Here is a 22,455-nt window from a genome sequence, read left to right as displayed (position 1 = left end):
GAACTTCCCTTTCTGTACTTGATACAGTCACAAGCCATTTTGTTCCTACATCAAATTCCACAAGGATGACATTTTAAAAAGTGTTTTGACAAAACCAACACTATTCATCCAAAGAAGCCGAGAACAAATCCTAAGTCGATATTTATTAATGACAACACTGCTGTTCTTACAGTTCACTTTATAAAGTAACTGATCTGACCGATAAAAACACACCGGGATCACTGTAGAGCAGCATTGGCACATACACATCACAGTGTCCGCATGATATTCAAGGGGGTTAGGTTACAGCATGTGATAGAATTGTGTCATCACATCAGGTTAAAGACAGGCTGCATTCAGATGGGCTCTAACGATCACTACATTGGCTACAGTAAAACACCTCTGTACATGTATTTTACATACAGCTTTGGCCCTTGCATGCAGAGAAGGATATGAAGTATCCCAAAGTAAGTGATCCACTTACAGCTATTAGGGGTATGTTAGCTAATAGCCCTAAATATCCTTAGTTATATTTATCAGGAGCATCCAAGACAAGATCTTTTTTGGACAACTATTGCAGTGCTAGGAGAGGTAAGCATGAACTAGGATGTACTGTATACTTAAAAAAAGGGTATTTCAAAAGTATTTGCAACATACTGATTAACAAAAAAATACTGAGCTCAATATTTGTGATTAGCAATAAATACAAATTACTTCATGTTTGCACATCAATTTGAGTAAGCTAATATCATTTTATCATGTCTGATTAAGAACTATAAAGCAGCACGTTTTCCATAAATTTCAACATAAAGTATTTGCATATAGCCCATTAATGTTAATTATTAAACAAGCCTATGCAACAAAATTTGCTCCCTTGGGACAGAGGGGAGAAGCTGAACTTCCTTCCCCAAAGGTCTGAATAAAACTACTTGCATGTCCGTGCCAAACCTCCAAGACAGAGTTGCTGCAAGCATTCTTCCCAGCCATTAGTTCTGCTCTGTCCTTGGGACTGCTCCTCTCTGTCACTAATGACAACCGTGCTTTCTCCTCACCACAAGCTGGTAAATCTCTAAGTGATAACTTCCCTGAAGGAAAATGAATAGCATTCTACTTGTGAAGACACAAGCTACCCCAGCTAGTTACATCAGAAGAACGTTGTGTCCGCTGAAAAGGCACCTGCAAGTCGAAAATCTTCTTTTGTAAGCACGCTGTACATGCGCTGGGGCAATGGTTTCGAGTAGGGTGCGGGGCGGGGGACAGTTGTGCGCAAAATAACCTCCCGCCCTGTGGGGGGTGGGAAGTCTGAAACGGTGCCCGTGTTGAGTCTTCGCTCGTCTGATGAACCTGATCTCCTCAGTTCTTCGTCAAGTGGAGGCATTGCAGAAACCTTAAATAAAAGCAGAAGTATAATTGCAGGGCGAGCTGTTTATCAAGAGTGAGATTCAGAAAATAATTCTTAAGAGAAAAAGAGGAAGATTAGAAATGGTAACACATCAGAAGGCTTTACATGTACACAGTGCGAGACACTAATGGGATGTCGAGAAATAAACTGCACACGGTCAAATGGAAGAACCTTCGTATGTGGATGGTAAAGCTCAGCCTAGACTAAACTCCCTGGTTTTTGACAAGTGTGAAGCAAGGGTTTTCACCAGACAAAACAGCCCTTTCTCAGTCAGGGCTCCAGCCTCAGCTTCTTGTGGCTACACATGGCCAAGCCAACCTCCTTTTAGAAGCAACCAGCAAACATCCTGGAGTCTTGACTGAAAGCTACCTGCCTTTCGAACAGCATGCTACTTCCATACTTGCCCTTCGTGGCCAAAGAGCAGCTTACTGAGGGTATGTCACAGAGCAGATGGCTGTCACTGCCATCACTACCCATTGCCTCAGAGCTGGTAAGCAACAATGCTGGAGTCTGAACACTGAAGAATGACCAGCATGCTCCAGCTTCTGGCTGCTCCTCAGACAGCCAATAAGACACTTTCTAATTACACACCAACACGCTAACAGTGTCTGTGTTTAGCTGTCCACAACTCAAGACCACAGAAGAACCCCAGGATGAGCCTCACACCCATGCTGCTTCCAACCTCTCTCCCCCCAGTCCTCAGGAGCAGGGACCCAGCTCTGCAGCCAGTGACATAGGGTAAGTCACCAGGCTAAGTGCCAGTTGTTCCTACAAGAACTGTTTAAAGAAACCAACAGAGGATATTCCCTTTGCTACACTCCTTCACAGGTTTCCCTGGTTCTCCCTCCCAGCCCCTCCGTACCTTTGTCCAAAAGTTTCAGTAGTGTTAATAAGCATTGCTATCTCGATAGTTTTGGTGGTATCTGGACTGTGACATCCACCATGTCGTACCGTCCATCAATACCTCCCCCAAAACATCTGGCTGTTTAATAAGCAAAAAACAGTGACAGTAACAGAGATGAGTATGAAGGTGAGGCTATGTATTTCAGCATCAGAAAATTCAGTATTTACTGGAAGAAATGTTTGTGGGTGGGCTGGTTTTCTTTGTTTTGCTCTTTTTTTTTTTCCTCCACTTTCTGTTAGGCTCTAAGAAGTCTGTGAATAAGGAAAAACCATTCTGGAAACACAAAATTATTTTTACACTTAATACGTGAACAACAGTATAAACCATGCCAGGCTTTGTGCTGTATCTACCAAAAGGTTCAGCTCTATGCAACTAGGGAAGATGAGTGGGAAATGAGGGACAAAGTTGGTTACCTCATCAGAAGATTCAGTCAGCTTGAAAAAGGATGAGAAAAGAACCAATGATGAAAGATAGAAACAAAGGCAAGTCAGAGATGACTTACAAGAGGTTAGAAGGAGACTGTAGGTTTAAGAGATATCATGCACGCTACTTCCAAGAACATGCATTTGCTATCATAATTTTCCTGAGAAAGCTTGAGAATATAACAAGACGTTTTACACAACTCAGAGGAGAGTCCAGAAGCAAAAGGTAATGAACAAAAAAGTCATTCAACTTCTATTTACCGAACAGCTCTCTATCAAAATAATTCACGGCAGATTAAATGTGAGGGTTTTCTGTATCAAGCGCGCTCCCATCCCACTAAGAAGTCTTAACAGTGACCAGTGACTAGTGAAAGGTACCCAAAAGCTAGCTTTAGTTACTGATGGTTCAAAAGAAACAAACCCATAGACATTACATATATCTTTATCGATTATTAATGTTACAAGCTTGTACTCAACTTCAAAAACATAATACCAAGTTACTAAAAAGGCAAGTGCCTACGCTTACGGGCACAATCTTAAGCTTTAAAGGGAAGCTGGTAAGTCAGGCTGGCTTACACACTGAGATTTGTATGCTACAGACTCAAGTTCTCCTAAAGGTAAACCTAATGTTCCAATTTTCATTTCTCAGAATAACCAGGGCTGTTTTCAGAATGGTCCTTTTTATGTTGAGTTGCAAAATGGAGATTATTATTAAAAGCATCTGCATCTTAGTTTTTGTTGTTGTTGTTGGCTTTTTTTTTTTTTTTTTTTAAAAAAAAAAAACAGCAGTGATATCCAAACAGGATTTCAGGCTTTAAGGTGTCTGTAACATTATGCCACCTTGTTATTAGCAATGCAGTTAAATTTTAATTAGGCAATTTGATGCTATGAATAGGTGAAATTCTGAGAGAAACTGTAGGCTGACTGCAGTCCAAGAAGTCTGGAAATCAATACTTACCAAGCTAGTTATTAAAAAATACTGCTTAAGAGAAGAAGGGATTATTTATAACAATATAGGTCATGGAAAGGTTTCAAGAAAACAGATGCAACACTGACGGTAAGTAAAGTGAATGTAGAGTTGTACTGGAAAAGAAAGGAACTCTTCCTAAGCACATGAATTTCCATACAACAAAGTATTCCAAATACAAGCCTCAGTCTAAAGAGTTCCTCCTTCTAAAGTATTAAACATTAGAACATGCATTCCTCCATTCCTTTGTGAAACCATAAGCACACTTGATTCTTCTCGCTGTGATGTTGCATATATTGTGCAACTTGAATAAAGCAGAAATTTGTGCTATAGTTCCATTACTGATGTCACCATTTAAGTACATCAAACATTGAATGCTTAGTACCTAACAGCTTCCTTCAGTGTTTCACATCCCAGGTCATCTCTTGTCTCATGAGGTTCTGTTATGGCTAAAATCATGTTGAATATCACACAAAAAACCCACCCCCTTCAATCATATTTATAAAAGTACATGCACATATGGAGACAACATAAACTGCCATCACATGTTAAGCACTGCCTCAAACCATTTGAATCAGAAGCATCAGCAAAGCAGTCAAGAACTCTCTCTTACCCTCTGGGCATTCACGAACAGCTTGTGAATAACGCTGCCAGCAGGTCCTCTTCCTGCACCAAGAACGGACACTTCTGGCTGCTCCAGGAGGCAGTTTACAAATCTGACAGTGCAAATTATTGAAAAAAATAAATATATGTATCATGCTTACTGCATTTTCTAATCTAAAACTAGCGTTGTTTCCCATGAGGAGACCTCCACCTAGCGTTATTAGCACAGAGTAAGAACTGGCAGACACAGTTCTCTGTTGAAAAAAAAATCTAAGGCAAACAAATGACATTTCCCAGCATCACACAAACACCATCAGCTTCACTCCTTTTCCTTTAGCCTAGGCCTCCAGCCCTCAGCCTTCTGTGCTGCCCCCTACCTCATGGCTCCTCCTCTCACACTAAGCAGCTGTTTTCCCACAGAAGCAGGCTAGAACTGAGCGGCACAAGGCAGCCTCCCAGCTGAGGTCAGGAAAGGCAGATTATGCAGCTGTTTTGTTGTAACTCCCCCAGACTGCAGGTCGCTCCCTGAAAGGACCTGGTGCCCTCCGTTAATTCACCTGGCAGCCAGGCTCCTAAGGAAGATGGGTAAACTGTAAGGAGCAGGTGGATGTGCCCTGAAGGAGGCTGCAGCCCAGGGAGAGCCCCACAACTCTCCATGTTCATCTGCTTAAGCAAAAAGTAAATAGTCTGACAGCAGTCAGATGCAGTGAAACGTATTGTCACTTTTCATTCCTTTGGTTCCTCAATAATACATTTAAAATTAGTATGGAGAGTAGAATGAGAAAATGCAACTCTGGGCAGCATTTCATTCCATATTATAGAAAACACTAAATTCCTTGTCCTTCCATTTTTACATATATTGCAACAAAGTTGATCGTGTGCACCACTCACTTAACACAAAAATAATGAAATCTCCAGCACCATCAACAGAAAACAAATTTAATGGAAATTATCTGTATCACACGCTTTTAAAGAGATGGTTACTTTGATGGGCATACAGGGTACCCACAAACCACATCTTGGTAGCACAGGAACATGGACACTGAATTTTTACAGCTATTAGGTGTGATTCTTCAGTATCTCTTTATTATCACCACTTTCTGATGTCCTAAAATTTTGAAACTCCTAAAAAAGGGCATCACAAGAAAAAGGGAAGAAAATCAGTTACCTTTGCAGATCTTCCTTCTCCTCCTCGTTTTCACATTTCTCTACTCCAAATTTTGCTTTCAAAGACCTGGCTCTGGCGATGATAGCTTCCACACTCATAATCTGAGCAATGATTTCCTGCAGGAGTTTAATAAAAACAAAAAATATGTTATGTTAGCACTCCCATGAACAGTACACACATCTATCAAGTTTTCAACTATGGCCAATATAGAAGTCTTACTTCCAGCTTCTTGTCCTCTGGATTTGGAAATCGTAGAACTTTACTGGAATGGGATATTATCTGTTTAATAATCTTCTTAACTGAAGATATATCTTCTAGTACTTCTATTAGGAGAAAAATAAACAAGCAAGTTCTCATTTTAGGTTGAACACTGATGTGATAATATCTTAATAATTTATTAAACATTATTTACCTTCTTCCTTTACCTTGAGTACAGCTGCATGGATGATGCAAGACAAGAGATGTCTTGCAAGGTCAGCTGGTTTCTGAACTGCAAGGTAATGAAGCACCTAGAACGTTAGAAAATTTAATACATTAGTGCTCCAAACTTCTTCTCAAAGATAAGGTTAAGCACAAAAGACGAGTAGCTACATGAAAGTAACAAGAAGGGAGTATCATTACGAGACAGGAATCAATAGGTAGATGTTACTCAACTCCTAGTGGTTGCTTACAGTTCCAGCAAGTTAGAATGAAACTAAAAATAATCACTATTTAGGAACATTTAGTTTCCTAACACACAAATGCTGATACTGATCTATTTACTTATAATTCAAAGAAGTACCTATGTAAAACTGTTTGTAAAGCTACAATCCACACAGTTTTAGATTTTAGATTCCAAACACACTTGTATGGCAGCAAGGACTTCTGATTAACTCTAAGCCATTTACGGAACAGTTGAATCACTCAAAGGATATAGTTCTAATCTTGATGGATGAAGAAAGGGCTGCTGTAAGGTCTGTACAAGCATTACAGATCAGACTATCACTAGCCACAAAATTTTTACCTTCTCTGCTTCTCTGGTGTCATCAAAGAGTCTCTTCTGCCTCCGTGCTGGGACTGGTTTTGCTGTCTCCCAGGCCTCTACCCACATGTTGCTAGGGATCTTCATTCGGGCGCTCAGCTCACCTTTAATTACCACATTCCCCTTTTCATCAACCACTTCCTCTTCAATGTAATCCCGAGGGGAGTACCACCTCACAAAGTCTTCCAGACAACAGCCAGGATTAGCTGCCTGGAAAGAAAATGAGATAAAATTTGTACCTGAAAAATCCTACAAAGATGTCATAGCCTGGGTAGGAAGGCAATGTCGTTTATAGGGCGAAGCACAGGCTACAAGCCAGAAACTCTGAGAATTCTGCTTGCAGTCAAAGTACAGTACAAAAGAAACCTGGGTGAGGGGAGAAAGTAACTGCAAACTAAGAGAATGGCAGCTGGGGAGCAGACAGTGTGTGTGGAACCCACATCAATACATAATAAAGCTTCCTCTTATTCCCAAAATTCAGTACATTCATGAGTTACTTTGGGCAAGCTCAAAATTTCACTGTTAAGCCAAGCTTCTATCTGGTGCTTTATAGATGCAATGAATATTAATTTTCACATATAAGCTTACACCAGAACAAAAAGGAAACCCAGCCATCTATGCAAGGTACCTATGGGAAGTGCACTTCCCTGTCAAACCACGGTTCTATAGCTCTACTGCAAGGTTTAAGATCACTTGCAGCACAGAAATAAAACTGCTATGTCCATCTAATATGATATGGATTACTGCTAATAAATTGATGCTGATGTTATAAATAGTCTGGCTGTACAGTGCACCTGCATCCTTTTATTACACAGCCGCACTGCAACATATGCATGCCCACACACATATATATTTCATGACAGAATCTCAAATCCTTTTAGAGTTTTGAAATCCTTTGTTAAAAACAGCGTATGTGCTCTTAGCTCCCTCTACAGAATTCAGCAAAGAAATGAAGCAAGTTACTCAAAACCACAGCTAGTCCAATCCCAATTTAATGAACAGCCGTACAGAACCTTTAAATAGTGATAACATATCCCTCCTACTAAATAACAAAACATCCTCAGCTGTACTTTGAAGTTGTATCCATCTCTTCCCCAAATTCCAAATACAGAATTGTGAAAATTATTTTGTTTTCTGCACCTTTACCTTTCATTCTTACAAGGTGGTGTGAGGGAGGCACACATAATTTTGATTCAGAACACTGATGCTCAATTTTCTTCTGACACTTTTGTACAGCCTATCCTGAGTTTTAATTCCCAATATCAACTGAGTGCATTTTTTCCCGTTTTAAAGAAAGCCACACAAGTCAGACTTTGTACAAATTTACTGGAACATTACGTTATAATTGACTCGATAGCCATAGGTTCTAAAGTGTTCAGTTTTCTCAATAGGTTTTTATTATCAACTTTAAACTATATTGAAACTATTTTGTGGAAGGAAAACAATAAAACTCATCATAAAAACCTTCACACTTGTTCAACACAAGCACAAGAAACAATTTAATTAAGAGGAAAGCAGTCTCACAGAGTTTTTCAAGTCGTACTACCTTAAAGGACTCCATATCTGAGAGCAAGCAGGCACTCTGCATGCGTGCTCGAAGATGTGCACCTTCTGCCGAGGTCCCTAGTTTTGCTAGCACCTCAGACTGTTCTTCCAACAAATCTTCAGTCATGGGTGCTGGTTCCTGTAACATGGAAAAAGGCAAGCTTACAAATAGTTCTCCTACTCTTAGCCCTTACTAAGGAAAATGTAAGGTAGCCAAGACAATTTAGTTCTTGGTTTAAAAGGGAAAAAAAAGTTGGTTTCAGTGAAATTTTGTAAGGAGACACACTCTTAAATAAAACAAGAGCATGTGAGATTTCACTTTAAGCAGCCTCACCAAGTTTTCAAAATGGAAAACAAGGTTTTCAGGCAAAAGCCCTTAGCAATTTTAAGCACAAATAAATCTATAACCTTCACGCTATATACAATTTCACAACCCTAGGTATGACTCATACTGCATCAGTCTCACATTGCACACCGGGCTCATCTCTGGCCACCTAACCTGTGTTATCGGGATGTAGAGAGGTTCTCCTGGGTGCAGCAGTGTCAGCTTTCCATGAGGATGCAGGCGACCTTCTGGTTTTAAGTTCACAGGCTCTTTGCTGCCCTCTTTGGTTCCTCCTTTCTTTCCATTTTCCTGCCCATTTCCTTTCAGATCTTCTGTGTCACTTAGACATTCAAAAAACTCTTCCTCACTGTCACTCCACGATTCCCAAGACTTGCCAACTTCTTTTTCCTTATCAATCTCCTTTGAGTTATCTCCAGAGTGGTCTGCTCCTTTTCCAGCATCACCAGAAGAACCACCAGGTGAACGATCAGACACGCTCCCCCTTTTCCCCTCATCTCTTGCTTTCTTTCTTTCAATGCAACAATTTAACATCTAACAAGTTAAAGGAAAAACAACAAGTGCTTAACAATTACTTCTCTTATGGAAACAATGCCTAAGAGTACTTGGAGAGTCACTAATAATCTCTTAAAACTCCAAAAGTTATTATTTCAATTGAATTGGTGCTATAACAAAGATTTTCCCAAGGAACGATGTCCAGACCCAAATAGTAAAGGATAACTAAGTCTACAAACCCAACATATTTAGCTAATAATGGTTATGATTTTGACTGTTTCCCTAGGAGAAAAATCATTCTTAAATTTGGGATATTTACCTGAAGCTTCTGATGCAGTAAACAGCATCTCAGATCTGGAGGGCCATTAGCTAATCTAACAAAAAGTAGAAGTCACTATTATCATTTATGAAGTTGAATCTTTCACACATGCACAGCCTTAAATCATACGAAACCCAAGAAAAGGACAAATATCCACACTGAACCCACTCCCACCAGTCAAACTATGCAGCAATTCTGTGGTATCAGAAGACAAGTTATGATTGAACAAGCCCAGAATTTAAACTACGTTTATTTCCTAGAGATCATATCTGGAGCTCAAAGATCATTCACAGCAGTACAAGACAGAGACATTCTGCATTTCCTGTCAATTTTCTGTTTGGATGTTAAAAGAGTAACTGTTTTCAAGCAACAAATTAAGCACCTTTGACCCCATTTTAAAACAGTTCACATTCCATTTTATTTGTTAGTGTACCCAGTCCAACACACAAAAAAATAAAAGGAACTGATACATTTACTCTACACTGATACCTCCTCCTGACAGAGCCCTTCATTTGGTCTGCAACAAGCAGGGAAGGGTGTGGATAGGTGAGACAGCACGAACTGCCCAAAAAGGCTACTATACCAGCAGGAACTTGGAACTGCTCCCTTGGAAAAGTGGTGAAACCACCACAAAGAAAAGGTATTTCAGATTATATTATCTCCTTCTTTTTTATCTCATGATAGACTGGAAGCTAAGCATTTGCATAAGCTTCTTTTTCCTCCTTCATATAATCTTTAACTTGAGCTTCCTACAGACATCTCGAAGATCAATGGAGGGCACAGACACTTCCTAGTCTCTCTTGCCTTTCTTGCTTTAGGGAAGAAAGGTAATAAAAATGGAAGATAGCATTTGAAAGCAAACAAATAAATATAAATATTGGCATATTTCAAAGTCATAGTGAACTTGCTCTGTTCCTGAAATGATGTTTTCTATGACACAACAACAAACAAATCTTACCCTGGGATAAGGTAGTTGTTTTCCCATCTGTAGCGCATTTCTAACACAAATTCTTGCCAAAGATGTGCCACTCCTTTTACTCCTCCGTGGTAGAAGTTTATCATACAAAGGCATAAAGCTAGTTTGTACGTCAGACTATCAGAAGGAGCAGATTTAAACTGACTGAAGAGATTCTACACAAAAAATAAAAGAAAGCAAGAAATGTAGAATCAATGGCATTTTCTCCAAAACCATACCATCTGTGTCCTGGTTGTCAATACAAGTGGCTAACTAATGCTTTAAGCCTGTAAGGTACCAAAAATGAGCCTTTGGAAGGAAAAAAATAAATAAGGAAAACCACCACCTACAAACATTCACTATTTTCTACCTGGAGATTCCACAAAGATAAGATTATCTATTAGAAGGCAACCACAGCAAAGTCTGTATTAACACGCACTAAAAATTGTGCATTCCCTCTCTCAAGTGTCAGTCAGTAAAACTCACATAATCTTCATTCTCTGGAGGAGGATTGTTCCCTGATGAAGGGCTAGTTCCACTTTCAACTCCATCTGCAAGCTTTTCAGCAGCATCAGGAAATAAGAACTTGAAGAAACAAAAACAAAAATTCAAACTTGCACCAGTAACAACTTAGGCTGTGTTTCAAGAAGCTGATCAATGGTAATTCAAAAATTGAACTGACATTTGAAGCTTTTTTAATTGCAATTCTGCTATAAACCAAATGTATCAGTCCAAGCAGGAAATATAATTTTTATGAATCTGGTGTGCACTGGTAGCTCACTTACCAGAAGAATAGTGTTCAGAACTTCATTGTTCAAAGGTGATTCATCTACACCTCTGTGTTTGCGAATCTTTTTCTTTGCACTGTGAACCATATTTGTGACTGATAACTTATGGATTGGAACAGGTGCTGGCTCTGTGAGCTTCGACAAAGCATGAGTAATATCAGCAACCTCTGTAACATTAAAAAAGGAAAAAAAAGAAAGAAACAGCTCTTATAGTTCGTGTGTCATATTCAGCCTACGCATCTTGTATTGATTTTCAACACTCTATACCCTTGTGCTGTTATGTTTGATCCTCAATACTCACTGTTCTTAGCCACAAAGACATACAGCACAACCAGGAGTCACAAACCAACCGCCTTGATTTATTTTTCTGAACAAAGACTAGACTGGGTTGGCTGCAGGTAGTGCCTGCCACCTGCTGCAAGCACTGCATACTTGCAGACAGGCAGTGTATCAGCAAAAAGCCTGCTATAAAGCCACTGTATAAACTTCATTTACACACAGCAAAAAGAGAGTATGTTTAAGTTAAAGACTATTCAAACGTATGCTGAAGCTTTAGATTAGCCTTATGTAAATCCCGTTTTATCACTATATATGACCATACGTGGTCTATGCATATTCTAGAGTCTTCAGGGAACTCAAACAAGATGATTTTTTTCCAGACAAAGTTGCTGCTCGTAAACTTTGGAACTTCTTTTATAATAAAATGAATTACATTGTTAGAAAGAATTAAAACAAATTTAAGTGAACAATTACAGCAGCCTGGAAAACCTCATCTTGGTAAATGTTTTAAGGAAATTAGAGGACAGACTCTCAAACAGTTTAAACTGGCTGTTAAAAACATAGAACATGGTACTTCAAAAGGTAGAAAAAAGTTAAGAAAATAAGAAACCACAAAGTGATAGTCAAAAACAACTCTTGTACATACTAGTACATTGTCAAGTCTAGTTCTCCAATTAAAAAAATAACTGTGACACAGGAATTTGTCCTCAGGGACTTTGGCAGCTAGGCTCGCCAAGAATTCTTGAGAAATGGTACCAGGCAGCACTGACCAGACAACTCAGAAATGTTCCAGAAAGTGCCTAAGAGTAACAAGTAAAACATGCTAGAGAATCTGAAGTCAGGAAAAGGGGGGTAAGAAAGGCAAAATTTGTGAAACATCTAAATACCAAGTAACACAAATCAACAAGATTTCAGTGTTACCTTTTCCATCCTCTTCAAACGCAGACCTTCCAAGTATCTCATCGGTTGACTCCTTCCGACGGCAAAGCTTGAAGAATTCATTAAGAAAGTCACCTGTAAGAGAAACAAAGTTTCTGAACCACTACAATTAAAATGTCATTGAACAATAAACTAAATCTCAAAGTAATTCTTGAAGGATGATAAATTCTCTCTTAGTCTGCAAGAACATGATAATCTGTTCTGAAGCACAAACATCTTTAAACCACATAATTAAAGCCTCAGGAAATGCACAGCTAAACAGCTATCGGCCACCGCTCCACAGCACAGTCCTGCATGCAGTTTAATCCGTTTCTTCACCCCTTTCCTCCACAAGCTCAAAGGCCAGGATGGGCAATAGTACTGTTCTCCAGGCTTATCAATCCTGTCACAGACAAATTGATCCAACTAAGGAAATTGATATACACACACAGTGCTTAATGCAAGCTTGTTTTCTTGGAAAAAGAAGCCCATAATATAGTCCACTCAAAGAAATGAGGGGAGTGAGGAAACAGAGGTCATCAGGTAATCAACCATTCAGTTCTAAACTCAAGTCTTAATAGCCTAAAAGCTATAGTAGAAGATTGGAAATTCAGTTATCTTACCTAATAGACACTGAGGATTATCTGCTTTTCTGATTCTCACAGACCACTGTGGTGCTTGAATAGGATCCAGGTCACTAAAAAAAGAAAAAATAGAAAAAAAGGTAATTCTGTCACTATAGGTATGCAAGAGATGAGTATCAAATTCTTAACAAATGGAACATCATAGCCATGAAGCTATAACATACACCACATTACACGAAAGAATATGACAAACATTATGACATTCAAGCAAGAGTCCTTGTTTCATCAACACAATTAACAAGAATAAGAAGTGTAAGTAGAATTCAGCTCAACTTTAGCACACATTAAAAGAAAGTAATTTTACATGTCAAAAACTCATTTCTGCATTAATTAAATCAGTAGACAGCAATTATTTTTTTCCTTTCTGAAATATCAGTATATATTGTTCCTACTCTTTAGAAAGCTTAACAAAAAACATGGGAATGGGGTAACTAAAATGCAGTAGTTAACAAGGCAGTACACAGGTAGATACTACAGTTCAAGCAAAATACTTACGAGTAAACATCATTGTCAACAATTATACCTTCTGTTAGGTGAGGCCATGTGGTAGCCAAGTGGAGCTCACTGAAACAGAGCAAGATTTAAGACTCCATCACAGTTAAGATCTTGACATACATGACAGCTCATATTTAAATTTCTATACATATTTTGCAGCTAAGTCCAGAAGCGTGCATGTTTTCCTCGCTGTATACGTTCCTTTGGTTATTCTAAAGCATGTCACCCAGCATTACACTGAACCTTAGTGGTAGCTGGCACACAGAACTCTTTCAACACTCCTCTCCATTATATCCTAGGTATCCCAGTACAGAAAAAAATAAATCATACATTTCCTACAGCATTAAACACTAATGCATTAAATGACTCCTTGATTTGTTGAGTGGTGATGGGCATTCAGAAGAGGGTGTTAGAGGGATTTTAATAACTCAGTTACTAGACCCTCTCATTTTAAGTTTCCCACAAATGTCATAGTACAAGAAAAAAAACAAGTCCAACTGCTGAATGAAAGTACATCATTTTTAAGGTTTATCCCAATTTAAGGTACACTTCAACATAATAATTTCAGAGACAAACTGAGTACTCTAAAAGTTTATGGTGAAACATTTACAAGCTGGAACTCTGAATACCATTACACAGCTTCGTAAATGGTATTATTTGTGATTAGAGCAAGTACTTGAATAACAAAACCTTCTATTAGTGACATAATAAGTGAGGTGCAGGCAAAGCTCAGATTTCAAATAACACACATTTAAGTCCTCTTACTAAGGAGGTTATAAAAAACTGGTTTTTGTTTTTTGTTTGTTTTTTTTTAAACTCTTATCTTACCTAATAGGGTCCTCACAGGCACCAAACGGTAACTTCCCAAACTCAAGACCTCCAACTTCTCCCCCAACTAGTGCATCTATATCTGAAGACAGATCAATACAGAATTTGTGGAGTATTTTAAGAAGCGTATCATTTTAATTTGATAGGAAAAAGATTACAGTATGTAAGCTCATCAGAAACAAGCTGAACAGCTAAGGTTACAGAGATATGAAGATGTAATCCTAGCACAAAGCCAAAGTAGTTGTTTCCAACAGAAACTAGAAATTAATCTTGAAACTGGACAATAAAAAACACAGACAAAACTCTTGTCGCTTGCGTTGAACAAACGTTATTCCATTTATGCAGGAACAGATGACTATAAAGCTATAAGGGTATCCTTAAAGAGTCTATGTCCACAAAAGAACAAACAGACACAAATTTGTCATGAAATGATTTAGGCAAGAGATCAGTTCCAGGCAGAAAAGAGAGACTCTGGAAAATCAACTCTGCAGGAGTGAGAAACCAACTACTTTGAAAATGTTGTTTGAAAATTTTATGGAAAGAATTTGTTGTCTGTTGCAGTTAAAGCCTTAACCCAATGATGTGGGGGATTCCTTTTACCACAAAAAAAATAAATAAATAAAATTTAAAAAAGCTAAAGATGCCTCCCAGCATCCCAAACCACTTCCCACGTTATACATTTTAAAGACAAACCAAACGTTGACACTCTTTCCCGATCAAAAATTTAAATGGGTAATAACATATTGTAAAGACATTGTAATAATGTTATTACAACCTCTGATCCTTAATTTCAAATGTATCTGATAAATTGTTTGCATACAAAACAACAGAGGAATTAGAACAGACAAAGTATTTGAATAAATTAATTAAGTTATTTCTCCAACTTTCTTCTTCAGAGAAGATAAAGTACATATTCAAATTCTTTGGCTTTATTTGAGAATAACTAATTGAGTGGTTGAGGGCAATAAATTCCTGGTCTAGTTATTCACAAAGAAGATACAACCACAACTGCATGTAGCAACAGCAGTAAAAACACTGTTTGTCTCAAGATTATGCAATACACTATGTTACTCCTGGTTCTTTATCCAGAAACTTCTAGAAGAGTAGAGTTTATTTAACCTGCTTAAAGCAAGACACATGACCAGAGTAGCATGATTCATTGCTACTCTGTAGGGATCCTTCAAAACACATCTGTGCATCTGATTTGTTTGTTTGTTTTTTGTTGTTTTTAGCAAACAAAAGTCAAATAATTAGCAACCAGACTAATGTCATACAGGTTCTGTCCCTCTAAGTACACCCTAAATACTTCATCCTGTTATGCAAACCTACTACCAAGCTAAGAATAGATCTTGGGCCTTTTAATTGCTCTACCACCTTGTGCCTAAAATACCACGTTACTAATAAAAACACATGTTGAGAAGAAACTAACCTACCTTTTTCCTATAGATTTGCTTAACTTTGAGCCAGAAGTTTATAATTTATTTCCTGATGCTATCTCTATATGAATAGGTCTGTTAAAAGCAAATCCTTGGAGCCCAAGAAAACGTTACCACCAAGCAAGCTTGTAAGAGTTCAGTGTGAGATTACCAAGTGAGTAAACTAGCACAGATTTTTCTAAAGAGCATTACTGTTGCATAAACTTATCAAGTCTGGTATACGTACTTTAGGTTTAAGACTACACATTACTTTTCTTCTTTCCTTTCTTTCCTAAGACCTCCTATAGTAAAAAGCTTGATCAGCACTTTTTCCTACACAAAAAGAATGTATCAACTACTTAGCTTACTTGACACTGTGGACTTTTTAAATTCAAAGTTTAAATGAACATAGAAAAGACGTCTCCTGTTCCATTGTTAGTAGAGATAAATAAGTAAATAATGAAGCACTAAAATCAGTTATTTTACTGAAATTATTGCCCAATACTAGTGTGAAGTATTAGCATCTATCAAAACCTAAATCCAACCGTTTCCCTGTGGAGCCCAGGGCAGAATTCTTTACAGATCTATAAACAGTCACCCATTTCTCTTCCAATAGACCCTACAGTTTTAGAAGCATCACAAACTGTATCTCTGAATTCTAATGAAAAAAAAAAAAAGTATATTTCTAACTCATGATTTCAGAGGAGCTTTAGATTTACTAGCTCATCACAGAGAGTTGTAACTAAAGCGTTTTGTAGTAATGCAGAAAACAATGTTTAATTCCTCCAGCAAGATACACAAACATTTTCTTTAGCATCAACTAATTGTTTATCTTAAAACAAGTTATTCTGTGGACACAAAACTCCCACCTGGTGGCTGCTGCGGCCAGAAATACTGTTGCCAGTCTTGAAGCACATATGTAAGCCTAATGGCCATGCTAACTGGAGGCAGTGGCATTAGTGGGCATCCCTTGAAAATATTAAAGGAAAAATTAAGTGTAAAGAATACATCTTTTACAATATCCTTGAACAGAACCTAAGTTATGACAGTTCGTATTATAGCTAATTTTATCTGAACTGCAACACCCCAAGAATTACTAATAAAGTCTTTGCTCAACAAGACACTCATTGCAAAACTAAGCTTATAAGCTTTCTAAAACCTATGCAACATTTACATGCTCCATTTAACTGTTTATTCACAAGTAACTCTAATCTAGAATATGTTAGATTTTCAATAATGACTTCTCTCAGTGTTTTGATGAGACTGCTGACTACCAGTATCAGTTGTCAAGTGTTGCAGTCCCCCATACTCCTCTATAAAAGTCCACTTAGACTTCTCAGATTTCCATCATGTTCTTCTTCCCTCTTAATTTATTGGTTGGGTGCAGGAACTACAAAGTATCAGAATAAAAATTGCACCCCAACCTTTCTCTCTCTTTTCAAAGAGGAAATAGTGTTTGCTTGAAGGAAATTGAGAAGAGACTTATTACAAGTAAACTGCAAAACAGAAACATTCTTTCACATGCCCTGTGGAAAACAAAGATGGAAGAATGAAATACAACTGAGCAACAAAACATATTTTTTTTACTTTCTACTACTAGACACAGAGTAGCAGTATCTGGAAGGAGACTTTGTTGGTATTGTCAGTGTGAGTCTTACCCTTGCAAAATAAATCCCTGGAAGACAGAAGTGAACGTACAGCAATCAGATAATAGAATTATTCTTAGTATCAGGCATACACATACAGATGCACTTACAATCTTGGACTTGAAGATATCCAGCAATCCCGATAAGTGCGTGTACTGATTTGGCACTTTGCGGAGATGAACCATTTCAAAGTCAGTTCGAACTCCTGGACCTTGGCATTCTCCAACATACATTCGTCGCCATTTCTGATGTATTTGCACAAATAATGGTACCTGACTATAAAACATATTTCAGATTATTTAAAACGTCATGCTATCTCATAGCCTTTTGAACTAGCTAAAAAAATTTTGAATATCATATTTTTGGAATACATTTTCTTAGTGGAACACAAAATGCTCAATATGAATCATAGAAAAATATTAATTGCACCATTACATGGAATGCCTAACAAATTGTTGTTTCATAAACACAAACACAAAAGCTTATCAATGGTTAATTTTTAGTCTAAGTATTTTTGAGGAATATGATAAGTTACTGTTACCACACAGATAAGAAAGCTTCTTCCAGAGTTTATGCTCTGTATGCCAATTATTCGACTAACTTGCATCAGTTTTTAAAGACTTGGAGGTTTTTAAATAACAATGAATATAAACATACCGAATCAATCATTTTATAGTTACCATGGGAAGACTGTTTTTTAATCTTTTTTTTTTTTTTAAACATCATGGTGCAAATACAACGAACTCAGAATGTAATTCATTAATAAATTAATACTTTTTTTCCTAAAAATAGAAGTATAGTAGTTCATCTTGGCATACTAAAAAAGTTTAGGCTTTCACTTACCAGCCAGTGTTGCCCAATGCAATAGAAACAGAACTCAGCAGAAGGTTACATTTGGATTCACTAAGAACTGCATCGTTATTTGCAGCTGGAGCAATAACCACAAACTCCCGCAAGCCATACCTTGGAGGGGGCGAGAAGGAAAAAAGAAAAAACAACAAAAAAACATGACTTTTCTATTTTCTAGTAAATCAGCTTAAACACAGAATTGTTAGAGATATTACAATCTGAATAATGGAATTGCCACCAACAGACTGTGAATCTGTTATTTGGACTTGAGACCCTCTTTCAGAGAGGTCAAGAAGTGACTGGATATGTAGCACTGCAGATTCTCACATCAGTAACTACAGGCATTCATGAGCATTCAAACACTATTAAAGTAGCATGACGATTTCCAGATCTATCAGTTCTGAGTTTATTACTTAAGTTAATAATAACTGTAATTATTTATACTTTAAAACAATCTCTTGATGAATACAATAATCTGCTACAGATTTGCTTTATTAAGAAGTATTTGGTTGTTATTACAGTTTTTTCCTCTCTTAAGGTGCTAAAGCTTTGTTTTTGAGAATGCATCTGATTTCACACATGTTAAAGCCTGATTAGTCTAAGAAATTCAGAAAAAAATATTTTGGAAAGACTGTGGGTTTTTTTTTTTTCAGCTCTTTATTGCATCCCATACAAAGAGCCATTTTTCTTAAGCTTTAACACTGGATGGAAAAAAAAAAAAAAAAAAGATTTTGTCAGCATCAAAGATTTTTCAATTGCTATGTTTATTTGTTTTAGGGAAGAAGAGAGGCAGCATACATACCATCTTACCAGACAGTGAGCTCTAGGAGGAAAGTCGTTGTTCATGCACAACAAGTCCTGCATAGGCAGAGGAAGGGCATCTGCAAAACAAATTGATACATAAGAGCATCAGCATCCATTCAGCTAACTTACAATTTACTTTTTCAGCAGTTTGTAAATTCTTTAGCATTTGTCCAATGTAAAACGCTAAAATCAGAGATGTCAGATCCCACCCATCAGACACCTCAAAATTCCACACAAATTCAAATCAATGCACTATGAATTCCAAATTTTGAAATTGTCTTCTGTCATATGCTTATGCCAGTGACATAATTCAGATGCAAAAGAGAATTGTAAGCTACCTTCTGCAGGTTCTTCCTTCCCATCTCTGTCACTGGGTTCTTGTACAAGATAATGATGGGTAACTGAGAATTTGAAGTCTGCAAATGAAATTTCATCTGATTTCTCTTCCCATGTTCCTGTGGTATATATACCCTATAGATTAAAAAATAAACAAACACACACACAAGGCTTTTGTTTCAGCACATAAATTTAGGTTAACATTCATGAACTTTACAAAATATACTGCCTAAACAATCTCTAACATTTGTCCACCTTTTTCTGCTACCGTTTTATTCTACATAGCAAGGCATGGTTTAAAGATATATGAATACGATTCTCAAAACACTTCATACTAAAGGTATCTGAATGTTAAAATCCACATTACTAATAATGTTCATCTCAAGGAAATCTTGTCCCCCACAAAATCTTGAGATTTATGAGGTAATAAAGAGGTAAATATTTCCCCTCACATGAAGGGAACTACACATCTTAAGCATCTGCACCCCCTACCTGTCAACCCTACCAATCTACGCAAATGCTTCTTTAGTATTTACTTTGAACATGCTTTCACTGATAAATGATTACGTATCTAAAACCTGCAAAACTTCTGTGAGGATAATTAAATTTTAAGCAACAATACTACATGTGAGGATATATAAGGGGGAAAAAAATAAACAGCACTGTACAGAATTTTACAGCTGCTAGTAAACTAAGCAAATTGGACAACCACCCTTTGTAAAGAGTGTCTTCTCACTAGAAAGCAAAAAGAGAGGTCTGGTCTAGAAAACAAAACATGTATGAATACACTGACAAATAAAATAGTGAACTAGTTGTCAACCTTAAATATTAATTCTGAATAGTTTGTATCATGACTAAAATTAAGTATCATAAAACTTGCCTGGAAACATGGCAACCATTCAAACCAAAACAGCTAATTTTATTCACGATAATAAGCATATTCTATTTATGTATTTAAATATTCTAATATGCAGAAGAGCTCAGTAATTTCCTGTCTGTTTTACAAGACTGAAAAAGCACCACAAAGGCTCTAATTAGACTTTGGGAAAAAAAAAAAAATCTCTCTGATCTATGAAACGTACTGAGTCACCAGAAACTCAATGAAAACCTCAACCATAAGTACATGAGGTGTGACGAAGGCATGAGGTCAGGCAAAAAGAAACTCCTTGAGAATTTCAAACAGCTTGAACTGTATTTCCAGACTGAAAACTGGCAATTAAAAAAAAAAAAGAAAAAGAAAAAAGGAGACCATTTTCCAGACAACCCACCAAGAGACTTACAGCACTTGTTCATCCAGTAGCCAGCTTTACAAGTGAAATTCCCAATATAAATCATTACCTGGCACACTTACGTAAATGACAGCACATGTAAACACATCCATACGGATTGCTAGTTAAGAATTCTAACAGAACATCTGGAAGCAGCAACTGACCTTTTCTAGAGGTTTGCCTGAAGAAATCCCAATAAGTTTCCAGTCATTCAATACTTCTTCTATTTTTGAAATGAATCTAGTAGGAAGGGGAAAAGTCATTATTTCCTGAAGACTTGTTCAGCTTGCACTGTAATTCAGCTCCCTAAAGCAGCCAGTATGTTGTCCTACTATGGAATACTTTAAAAAAACACCAAGTATCACAACAGGAACAGAACCACTTCCTTGTATGAATGAAGTGGTACTTCTACGTTTACATTGCAGATTATAGTTATTTTTAGCAATTGCTATGAACATGCTTTGAGTGATTATAGAATCTCGCTTATTTTTGTCCGGTACTGCAGCAGATTGGTTTTAAGAAAATATTCCCTTATTTCACTGTTGACAGAAAGAATAAATGTTTGACACATAATTGTAATTGAAATTCAGATTTAAAGACAGCGCTTAAAATCTTTGCCTGCATCTGTCATAGTCATTATTACCAATACAGACATTTTAAGAAACAGGGGTCGGCCTCTTCTTGCAAATAACTAGTGAAAGGACTATAGAGAACGGCCTCAAGTTGCGCCAGGAGAGGCTCAGGTTGGAAATTAGGAGATATTTCTTCTCAGAAAGAATGGTTAGGTATTGGGACTGGTTGCCCAGGGAGGTGGTGGAGTCACCGTCCCCTGGGGTGTTCAAGGAAAGGCTGGATGTGGTGCTTGGGGACATGGGTTAGTGGGTGACACTGGTGGTAGGGGAACGGTTGGACCAGATGATCTTGGAGGCCTTTTCTAACCTTAATGATTCCAGGATTTCTATGAAATAGTACACCAAGAATGCAAGAGCAATCTTCACCTTAAATTTTCTTCTAACTTTTGAGGGCTTCATCTGAGACGACTACATTATTAATACAACATAAAAACCCACAGAGCTCTTCCAGATGTTTATTCCGATCCCCTTCAAACAGACATTAAGCCAGATCTTTCGCTAAGCTCAGGAAGGGCTTGGCTGGATCCTCTTAGCCTGCCGAGCAGTACCACCAGCAGGCACACTGTCCCGGTCCCCCTGCCCCTGGCGCTGCGTTAAGCCCGATGATGGGGCACAGACACCTTCTGGGGCCGCCTAAGTTCACCTAACAACAAAACAAGGCCACGGAGTAGCTGAAAACTTGGAAAAACTGCTCCCGAAGCCGCCAGAAAGGCGGCCGGGCCGGGAAGGAGACGAACAGTCCCGGCGGCGCCTGCCAGCCCTCAGAGCCCCCCGGAGCCCCGGCAGGAGCCGCGCAGCCCCTCTCCCCGGTCCCGCAGCAGCACGTACCGCTCCCACTCGGAGGCGGTGGTGAAATCCGTGATCTCGAACACCTCCGACTCGGGCTGTGGGGAGAGAGGGGCAGGCGGTGAGCGGGGAGGCGGCGGCTGAGGCACCGAGGGGAGAGAGAGGGAAGGGAGCGGGGGGGGTTAACGCTCACCTCGCTGTCCGCCGCCATTTTGCGACGCTGCCCGGCCCCCCGCCCTGCCTGCTGCGGCTGACGGAAAGGCGACGCCGGGCGCTCCGCCCGCTCCTCGCCTCCTCACGGGGCCGCCCCGGCTCGCTTCGCCCTGCCCCAGGAGGCGGCACCGGCCGCGGAGCAGCGGTGCCTCAGGGCTGCTCCTCCCGGACGTGCTGTATCAAAGCTGGGCTCGCCTGTCGAAGCTCCCCGGCTCCCTCAGGGCCGGCCCGAGAGGGTACACAAAATGGCTGCCCGGCCGGCCGCCCACCCGCTTGGGCGTCGCAGCTTGTCCCCATGGGGCCGGCTGGACCTGGGGGCGGACGAGGCGGTCGGCCAGGAGCCGAGCTGCCCCTGAGGAGCGGGTGGTCCTCAAGAAAACAGAGCGAGCCCTAAGTCCCCGGGTGTCGGGGCACGCAACCTCCAGGCGCCT

The 22,455-nt window shown here is 38.8% G+C and overlaps 1 protein-coding gene across 3 annotated transcripts; it reads right to left on the bottom strand.

Moving 5' to 3' along the window:
• Window positions 1-128: 128 nt before the first annotated feature.
• On the bottom strand, window positions 129-22,367 carry RAB3GAP1 (RAB3 GTPase activating protein catalytic subunit 1). Of its 3 annotated transcripts, XM_027461253.3 has the most exons (25): window positions 22,005-22,367; window positions 21,854-21,909; window positions 20,558-20,633; window positions 19,128-19,260; window positions 18,788-18,866; window positions 17,980-18,099; window positions 17,247-17,412; window positions 16,360-16,459; window positions 14,076-14,157; window positions 13,248-13,316; window positions 12,732-12,805; window positions 12,112-12,204; window positions 10,909-11,078; window positions 10,610-10,708; window positions 10,127-10,299; window positions 9,169-9,223; window positions 8,511-8,888; window positions 8,013-8,150; window positions 6,449-6,676; window positions 5,858-5,954; window positions 5,665-5,768; window positions 5,446-5,561; window positions 4,288-4,390; window positions 2,699-2,719; window positions 129-1,366 (listed from the first exon to the last, which is right to left on the bottom strand). In XM_027461253.3, exons 1-25 carry the CDS (start codon window positions 22,020-22,022, stop codon window positions 1,124-1,126), a joined length of 2,991 nt encoding a protein of 996 aa, XP_027317054.2. In that variant the 5' UTR covers window positions 22,023-22,367; the 3' UTR covers window positions 129-1,123. The 3 variants fall into 3 exon arrangements, 2 of the variants coding, with proteins under 2 accessions (XP_027317054.2, XP_027317055.2); XM_027461254.3 differs by lacking the exon at window positions 2,699-2,719; XR_005266912.2 differs by lacking the exons at window positions 129-1,366; window positions 2,699-2,719; window positions 4,288-4,390 and having other exon boundaries at window positions 5,516-5,561; window positions 5,871-5,954.
• Between the last annotated feature and the right edge of the window lie 88 nt (window positions 22,368-22,455).

This window comes from Anas platyrhynchos, chromosome 7 (assembly GCF_047663525.1).
Source record: "Anas platyrhynchos isolate ZD024472 breed Pekin duck chromosome 7, IASCAAS_PekinDuck_T2T, whole genome shotgun sequence".
Taxonomy (NCBI): Eukaryota; Metazoa; Chordata; class Aves; order Anseriformes; family Anatidae; genus Anas; species Anas platyrhynchos.
This window is presented reverse-complemented; position numbering and strand designations above follow the sequence as displayed.

Excerpts from the sequence above, each read along its gene's own strand:
- RAB3GAP1 (XM_027461253.3), bottom strand. Across the intron at positions 16,460-17,246 it reads ATATCTTCAAGTCCAAGATT|GGATGCCCACTAATGCCACT; the intron begins GTAAGTGCATCT and ends AATATTTTCAAG. Across the intron at positions 5,955-6,448 it reads ACACCAGAGAAGCAGAGAAG|GTGCTTCATTACCTTGCAGT; the intron begins GTAAAAATTTTG and ends CTAACGTTCTAG.